General features: G+C 34.9%; 3 protein-coding genes across 3 annotated transcripts; all 3 read left to right on the top strand.

The window, feature by feature from the left end:
* The first annotated feature begins 1,380 nt into the window (after positions 1-1,380).
* Positions 1,381-2,735, top strand: LOC115227921. Its single transcript, XM_029798626.1, has 4 exons — positions 1,381-1,826; positions 1,858-2,013; positions 2,048-2,203; positions 2,424-2,735. Exons 1-4 carry the CDS (start codon positions 1,707-1,709, stop codon positions 2,733-2,735), a joined length of 744 nt encoding a protein of 247 aa, XP_029654486.1. The 5' UTR covers positions 1,381-1,706.
* A 3,218-nt stretch (positions 2,736-5,953) lies between these two features.
* LOC118761109 lies at positions 5,954-7,297 on the top strand. Its single transcript, XM_036498779.1, has 3 exons — positions 5,954-6,103; positions 6,518-6,741; positions 6,799-7,297. Exons 1-3 carry the CDS (start codon positions 5,954-5,956, stop codon positions 7,295-7,297), a joined length of 873 nt encoding a protein of 290 aa, XP_036354672.1.
* A 34-nt stretch (positions 7,298-7,331) lies between these two features.
* On the top strand, positions 7,332-8,052 carry LOC118761112. Its single transcript, XM_036498783.1, has 2 exons — positions 7,332-7,480; positions 7,513-8,052. The coding sequence occupies exons 1-2, from the start codon at positions 7,466-7,468 to the stop codon at positions 7,801-7,803; spliced, it is 306 nt and encodes a 101-aa protein (XP_036354676.1). The 5' UTR covers positions 7,332-7,465; the 3' UTR covers positions 7,804-8,052.
* The last annotated feature ends 326 nt before the right edge of the window (positions 8,053-8,378 follow it).

Here is an 8,378-nt window from a genome sequence, read left to right on the forward strand (position 1 = left end):
ATGTTCAGGACTCAAAAGTATATATAAAGAACTGCGAGACTGCCCTTGCCAAATTGAAGGACATGGCCAACCAAGTCGGGGACTTCGAGACACCAAAAAGACTAGAAAATCAACTGGAGATCAAAAAACAAGAAATTAACGACCATCTTAATGCTTTGGAGGATATTCAAAAAAGGAATGAAAAAATCGGAAAAGAACTAGAACTACAAAATCAAGTTTTGTTAGGAATAAAGGAAATAATGGTCCCTGAACTTTACAACATCACAGATCCCAGAATACGAGCCAAATATGAACCAATATTTAAAGTATTTTATTCTATTTGGTTATATTTATATAGAAAGCCTGTTTTGACTTACAGGATGTAGAAAGTAGACTTAAATCCTTAATGGAGGACTCCACTGGGCTGGATGAAGGTCTTAAATCCAAGGCAGTGGAACTGGAAAGAGCAGTTTTTGAAGCAAAGTCCTTCTTTGAAGAGCAGCTTAAACAAAATAAGGCTTTGGAAGAGAACGAGCACAAAACAAAATCAAAAATCGACGAATTATTCGATAAAGTGACACATTTTGATGAAAAATTACAAATTTATGAAATTATTGAACACGGAGACGTGAAAGGGGCCATTTCTGAGTTGAAAGTATTTAATTTTTGTATTTTTTAGACATTAAAAACTGATTTAACTCAAATTAGATTTGATTTTTTTGATAAAATTGAATTGTCAGTAGAAATGTCAGATTCTTTGGAAAACTTAAAAAATCAAATTCAGAAAATCAAAGTAAAAAACGACAAAATTTGCAAAAATTTGGAAATTTGGAACTGTTTTAGCAGTTTTTGTGACCAAATTGAGGTCAAATTCTGCAAATTTTAAAAATAGATTTCGATTTTTCGTTGGGACCAAACGGAATTTTTGGAGGAATCAGACTTTGATGGAGCAAGGAGACAAATTGCGGAATTTGGAAGTCAGATTAACTCTTGGGAGGACTCTTGCAGTTCCTGTGACATTGAGCAAATTTTAATTCCGTTAACGATCACAAAAAACGGAGAGAAAATTACATTTAAAGTAATTCCCAATTTTCCCATTCAAATTAGTCCCAATTTTTACAACTAAAAACAAAAATGACTAAATTTTACGACAAAATTGAAGCTCAGGAAAACAAACTTCAAGCAAATAAAATTCTAAAAAACCAATTTGATGCAAAAACTGGTGAATTGAAAACTTGGCTGGCATCTTGTCAAAGGAAAGTTAGATCGACAAGACCGGTTGGCTGTGACTTGAATCACCTGAAAGAGGCGTGTGAAAATTGTCAAGTTAAATAAAATTGTTTAACAATTCAAAGGGTATTTTGAATGAAATTGATGCGAATAAAAACGAATTTTCATTCGTTATATCACTTTCAGGACAAATATTAGACACTGATCCAAATAATTTAGCAATCAAATCTTTTTGCAAATTTTTTGGAGAACATTTGGCAGATCTTGAAGCTGAGACGACAAATCAGTCAAAGGATTTGCAGGATTTGTTTGAAAATGGCCGGGAATGTCAGAACATGTATCAAATCTGCCAAGAAATGTTAAACCACGTGGATGACGATATTCTTATGAGGAACGTGGAAGAATTGGAAATGGAAAAATTCAAAACTAATTATTCTGTGAATTAATTTATTCATTTTAAGAAAATAAATCAAGAAATTGGACAACTTGACAAGTCAATGATTGGACTAAAACAATCCGTGGATGCTTTCCGATCAAAATTACGCAATTTCAGAGTTTTTGAGGAACCGTTTAAAGCTGTGATTGATTTAGAAAAGTCTAAAATAAAGAAAGAACACGTTGAAATTGTTTTAATAATAAATTTCTTAGAATATTGGCAGAATATTTGGCATTGCTAACGAAATTGAAAAACTCAACCAACTTTTTGAAACTGCTGAAGCCTCGGAAAATCAAATTGAAAATTCCTTCATAAAAATAACCCAAACAGAAGATAAAAGTGACAAATTAGTCCAATCTCATCTAAATGTATCGAAATATTAATTTTAATTTATTTTTGAAGGATTTAACTCGACAAATGGACAAGCAATTCCATAAAATCAACAATATTAAAAAACTGGCTCGAGAAATCACAGAAAAATTATCAGAAAATGACTTTCTACTTAAAAAAGCTGAAGATCTCGAGAAAAGATTCGAGATTTTTCGAGAAAAGATCAAAGTCTGTTCAAAATCTATAAATTGTAGAACGAGGTTGACGAACGGGAGACTTTCCTCGAGTCAGTGGAGTTTCTAAACACACAAGTGGACAAATTCAACAAAATTCAAGACTTTCTCGAGCAAAGAATGAGCATGTATGAACTGATGGTAGACGACCCGAATAGTTCAGAGGCAGCTCGGAATCTAGAAGTGGTTGATTATTAATTTGATCTTATAAACAGGACATTGAACGACATTTTACGGAAGGGGAATTAACCATAGAAAAGATTCTTACGCTGACTGATCAATTTGGACAAAATAAACAAAGAATTGTTGAAAAACACAAAAAATGGGAATTTTTGAGAGAAAAGTTCAAAACGGACAAAAAACGTTCAAACAAAATTGAAGAAGCATATCAGCTTATTGCACAATTTTCCGATGAATTAGATCAATGTAAATCAAAAATTGAACAATTGCAAACAAAGGCCAAAAATATTTCTCACAAACCACTTTCTTGTCTTCCCGAAGTGATTTCAAGCTCACAAGTTTGTTAATTACACTAAAATCAAAGCAAATCAAGAGATCCCTTGAGAGACTACATCCTTTGTCGATAGAAATACAAAATTTAGGATTATTTCCTTTAAATGATAAAATAAGTCAACTTGTATCAGAATATGAGGAAATGAAACAGAAGAACCAAGTCAGTTCACTTTTTCACGTTTTCTCAGGTCATATTCTCCGATGCAAAGCGAATGAACCAAATCATCAACTTAGTCATGGAAAAACTATCCAATACAAAACAAAATCTAAAAACGACCGCTTCCGAGATTGAACATCTCAAAAAACAGTCTCCAGTGAGTAGACAAGATTTCATCAATTCTGAGAAAATAATCAACGTTTTTTTATTAAAACGAATAAATCAAATTTAGAAAGTGACAGAGGCATTGAGTGAATGTAAAATAAGTTTGGAACAGTTCAATATGGACTATTACGATGTTCTCTCTAAGGAAGGGACTGTCGATTGTGCTAACTTTTTAAAAAACTCATTTGAGGACAGCCAAAGAGAAATGGCTCAACAAAAATCAGAATTGGACGGATATAGAACATATTTGGGTGATATAATAGCATGTGACTGGTTTATAGACGAAATATCTAAAGTTATCGATCAAAATGAAGCCAGGATGAAAGATTTGAAGGATTGGATCGAAAGATCGGAATTTTTTATTAAAAATTTACCACCAAAACTCACATTTGATCAAATCAAGGAACTGAGGGTCTAATTGATTGTAAACATTGTCAGAAAATACGATCGGATATTCCAAATTCATATTCCGTGTTGAATGACTGTTATTCGGTTACCATTACCCAACTGTTGGGAAGGGATGACTCCGAACTGGCCAGTATTCGGAATAGATTAAACGAAATTGAAGCAATGTGTAATGTAGTCATTTTGATAGCATGTAAATGTGTATTAGAAGAGAGATTTGGGGGATAAAAGTAACTGTGATCTTCTCGTGGAAGCAAATCAGTTCCTTCAGTGGATATCTGAAATGTGGAGAGAAATTGAGGCTGTAAATGACACTACACAGAACCTCCAAAAGACCAAAGAAAATCTCAAATCCATAAACGTGTGTTAACAGTGTCTAAGCCAATAGGAGCTGATAAAAAGAATAGAACGAGGAAATTCAGATCTTGATGAGATTGTAAGAAAAAGCAGTCCCAATGAAGAAATTGAACTTAGAACCGACACTGGAAGACTAACGTCGGAGTATAATTCCCTTCTCCAATCAGCCACTGAAATACACGATAAATTAGAAACATTTGTTAATGAGACGACGAAAACTAATTTGGCTGATAAATATCTATGGGAAGAGATCGAGAGATTGATTAGTCAGACAGAACAATTTATTCGAGACGACGACCGAGTCGAATTGGCTGATATAACATCCAGAGCTAATGAAATTTCGGTTTTATGATATTGTGGCTCAAATTGTAAGAATTGTTTCACAAATGCATGTGAATTGGCTCAAAAAGTCGATTCCGTATTTCAGCGGAGTTTGGGGCAGATGGACGTGATTGTGGACAAGGCACAAGTCTACATGGGGAAATTGAGAGACCAAATTGTTAAATTGAGGGTTAGGTCCTTCAAAGAGTTATTTAAAAGACGTTGAAGGAATATTGGGATACCGTTCAAAAGACATGCAAAATATATTTTGACAAGAAAAATCAGTTTATTGCCGAAAAAAGAAAATTTGAAAAAATTATAAAATTCCCGCCTTCTGCAAAAACAGGGGAATTGATAAACGAAACAAATCTCAGAGAACTATGTTACGTAATATCAATTTATATGAATTTGACAGGAAATGAGTGAAAGTAAAAATTCAGCAGACAACTACTTTTCCATTCTCGCGAAATCTTATGAAAATGCAGAACAAATAATAAAAGGAAACTTACTCAAACAGTCAATCACACAAGATTATGACCTGCAGTCAAAAGATTGGGCTAATCTTACCAATAAATACAACCACCGACTTTCCTCCATTGATGAATTAATAAAAAGGTACAATTCGGGTTATTCCTTTTTAGCCTTAAAGAATTTAACTCACGGGAAGAGGAATTGAGTTCTTGGATTGACGAAACAAGTCGGCAGTTTGAAGAAATCGTAAATAAATCAGGAAGTGAGAGGGAACAGCTATCAAGTCTAACAGTAATTATAATTGAGAGTAACAGCCAGAATCTGGTTTATGCATTCGGTAAGAACGAGGCCAATTTTAATGAATTTGTCGATATTTTGTCGACCTTAAAGAACGCTTTTGGTTTTTCCCAATTTGTGAACGACAAAGTGGCTGTGGAGTACAACGAACTTCATTCAAATATTCTGGTATTGTCGACATCAGGGATACTCGATAGAACTATGAGGCCACAGTGCTCTCCAGGTGCAAGGAAATCGAGAATTTGGAACGAAAGGTGGATAAAATTGACAATGATCTGACAACTCTGAAGGACACAGTGTTGGGAATTGGAAATGAAAAATACAGTTTAAACCAAAAAATCAAGACTTTGAACGTATTGACTGTCATTTTCCCAGGAATGTGAAAAAATGTTAAACTCTTTGAAAGAGCGAGTGGAATATGTGCTAAAAGTGGCTTATCGGGGAGTACAGTGCAGTGATGAGTTGTACACGAGAATAAACGTGCTTGAAAACACATGTAAAGACATTTCCTCTCAGATCAAGGAAGAAAAAGTCGATTTTATAACTTACAGTTAAAAGAATTTGATCCAAGCGGAAAGGCAGCGGGAAAAGATTAATGAACAAGAATTGGGGGAAATTGTTAATTTTATAAACTTTAATGCTGCTTTGTGGATTCGGGAAAATGAGAATTTGACCTCGACTTCCTCTCAGGCTGCCAATCATCGTCACTCTGAGTCAATAGTACTACTTTATTGTCATATTAGCAACTAATTGAGCATATCAAACAAAGAGAAACTCAAATTAACCAAGCACTGAGCCAAGATGTTGGAATCAAGTCACGTGAGAAATTAAAACGAGTCAAACCTGACTTGGAAAATTGTCATTACAAGGTTTTAGACCAAAAACACGTTTTTTACAGATAAAAGCAATTTCTGGGAGATTTAAAGCGGAGGCAGAGGAATGGGCTGTAATTGAAGGAAAAGTAAAGGAATTCTCAAAATGGATTGACCAGACTGAACATGAACTGCGAGAATATTCAAATAACAATGAAAAAATGGACATAAATCAGGTTTAGTCAAAATGCATGATCAGATTGAGGAGATGTGGACAGAAGTCAATTATCGAGAGTCATATCTCCTCGCTATTGAAAGATCACTTCGAACACTGAACGAAAGCATCGGAGAAATTGACAGTCCTCTTCGCAACAAATACAACTATTTAAAATCATATGTAACCACCACTGCTATTACTAACAGTGCCACTCTCTGTACGAGACTGCAGTGAGAGGAAATAGCGAGACTGGGTCTGAGAATGAGGCAGTCTTTGGCCTACATGATGAGATTGTCCAAAATCTGGAGTATCTCGAAGGACTGAGACAATCCGATATTGAAGACGGGGAAATTAAAGGGATACTTCCACTTTTGAATGAAACAAATAATAAAATTGAAGAATTTAATCAATTTGTTAAGACTGAAAAAAAGAACAGAGGAATTCCGCCAACAATCGACAGACTTAAACGTCGATTGAAAAGAGTCAGTGAAAAATTAAGCCTGTAAATTTGATTTGATATAAAAATAGAACAAAGTCAGGAAATTTAGAGGAAATGAGTCCGACAAATGTTTCAGTGTTTTCTAATTATTGTAGACTGCGCTGAAATTTAACTTTCTCACAGAAAAAGCTGAAAAATTGATCGAATTTTGTCAAGGCTGTTCAAATAAAGACAATTTTAATGAGAAAGCAAAAGAATTGCAAGAAAATATGCGAGAAATTGAGGATTGCCTTCCCAAATTATCAGAAAATCCTAAATTTAAAACAAAATTCGACAGATTGGACAGAAAAATGACAAAAATGGTCCAACAAATATTAAGGTTGTCGAATTAAAATCAAAACCTATTAAAAATAAAATTTCTTAATATAATTCCTAGCATGACTGAGAGTGAAATGACACAAGTTACCGACGAGGATAAATTAATTAAATTATTCGCCAGACTGACCGAGATTGTGGACTACATTGAAGATATTCTTGCAAGGGGTGGAGAAACAGTTCAATTGCAAGATCTACAAAAATCATTAAAGAAGGCCAGAACCATTTCTCGTCATCTGAGAATTATTGCTGACAAGATATCTCAGAGGAAATTGGAATGGGTCGTACAAGTGGCACAAATTAATGAGAAAGTGGCCAAAATTGAGGCTAAGATTCAAAAAAGAACAAAAATCGGTTCGGAATTCTCAAAACTTGAGGAGTTGGCGAGAATTGGGGAGAAACTACTGTCAGAATTGTCCTCTCCTGAGGAAATTGAAGAACTAGTGGATCTCTATAAAAAGCACAAACTCATAATGAGCCAAATTGAAAACGAAAATCCTCATTTTTTGAAAAAAATTGACAAAAAATGGACAGTTCTACTCTCTAAGGCCATTAAATAGTGGGTCTTATGTCTTTTTAATTGTAGTCTTGTAAAAGAGAAGGATTCCTTACAGGCTGTTGGACAGCATCGAGAGGAGTTGACCAACAAGTGGCTGGAACTTGTCATAAGCAGTCTTCAAAGTCCTATTGTCCTCACTAGTGAAGAACCAGGAGAAATTGAGGCACACATGATTAAATTAAAGGTACTTTTTTAATCAAAATATTGAATAAATAGGAATTGGAACAAGAGATTCGAGAAACAGTGAAAGAGTCGGGCAATGTCTGTTCCGGTGATGAGGCAGGAAGAGGAGATATTTCGGATATGGGATTCCAGGCAGTTCATTTGCTAAAGAAACGGAAGCAATGGCTGAAAAAGACTGCCCGAAAATGGGTCGGTTTTAATTCTATTTGTCGCCGAAATGTGCAGACTATACTCGAACTGACCAGAATATTCAATTTAATTGCACAAAATGACAAAGAATCCGTTCAATTTGTACATTTTTGTTTAATTTCAGGACAATTATGAGTTGTTATTCTCAAACATGGCCAACATTAACAAACTCAGTGTCATGTTAGGAGATCTCCTCCAAGAAGGGCGTTGCGACGTGGAAAGCATCATGGAATGTCGAGTAGAGAGTGTCCTCGAGTCCTGGGACAGTTTGCTTTCATTAGCCTTGCCTATTTTATCTTCAAATCCGCCCACAAGTGCGGGGGTTGTTGTCAACATTATGTCCGAAGCAGTGCTATTTCTTGAGCAAGTCAACTCTCTGAGTCTTTTAGCAGTATTCTGGGGTTGTAATGTATTTTAGAGTGTCAAACCTATACTCCAGTTGGCGCGTAAATGGGCTGGAGAATTTGCTAATAACGATACAAAAATGTGCCAAATATGTCAGGATTTTGATAAATTATTTTCCCCGGCGGAGGGGAAATCTCTGGGAAATAAACAATTTGAAATGAATAAAAGTGATATTTACAAGTTCAAATCCGACTTGAGAAAATTTGTGGAGAAATTAAGAGAAAATGTATATTGTTTGCACAGGACTGACCAAAGGGAAGATAACATAATCCACACGTCGGATGACTTGGAAATGAACTTGTGTG

Source organism: Octopus sinensis, unplaced genomic scaffold (genome assembly GCF_006345805.1).
Source record: "Octopus sinensis unplaced genomic scaffold, ASM634580v1 Contig08735, whole genome shotgun sequence".
Taxonomy (NCBI): domain Eukaryota; kingdom Metazoa; phylum Mollusca; class Cephalopoda; order Octopoda; family Octopodidae; genus Octopus; species Octopus sinensis.

Coding starts and splice junctions, on each gene's coding strand:
- LOC118761109 (XM_036498779.1), top strand. CDS start 5,954: ATGCATGATCAGATTGAGGAGATGTGGACAGAAGTCAATTATCGAGAG. Junction 6,104..6,517: donor ACAACTATTTAAAATCATAT/GTAACCACCACT, acceptor TAATTATTGTAG/ACTGCGCTGAAATTTAACTT. Junction 6,742..6,798: donor ATGGTCCAACAAATATTAAG/GTTGTCGAATTA, acceptor TATAATTCCTAG/CATGACTGAGAGTGAAATGA.
- LOC115227921 (XM_029798626.1), top strand. CDS start 1,707: ATGATTGGACTAAAACAATCCGTGGATGCTTTCCGATCAAAATTACGC. Junction 2,014..2,047: donor TAGTCCAATCTCATCTAAAT/GTATCGAAATAT, acceptor TTATTTTTGAAG/GATTTAACTCGACAAATGGA. Junction 2,204..2,423: donor TTTTTCGAGAAAAGATCAAA/GTCTGTTCAAAA, acceptor TCTTATAAACAG/GACATTGAACGACATTTTAC.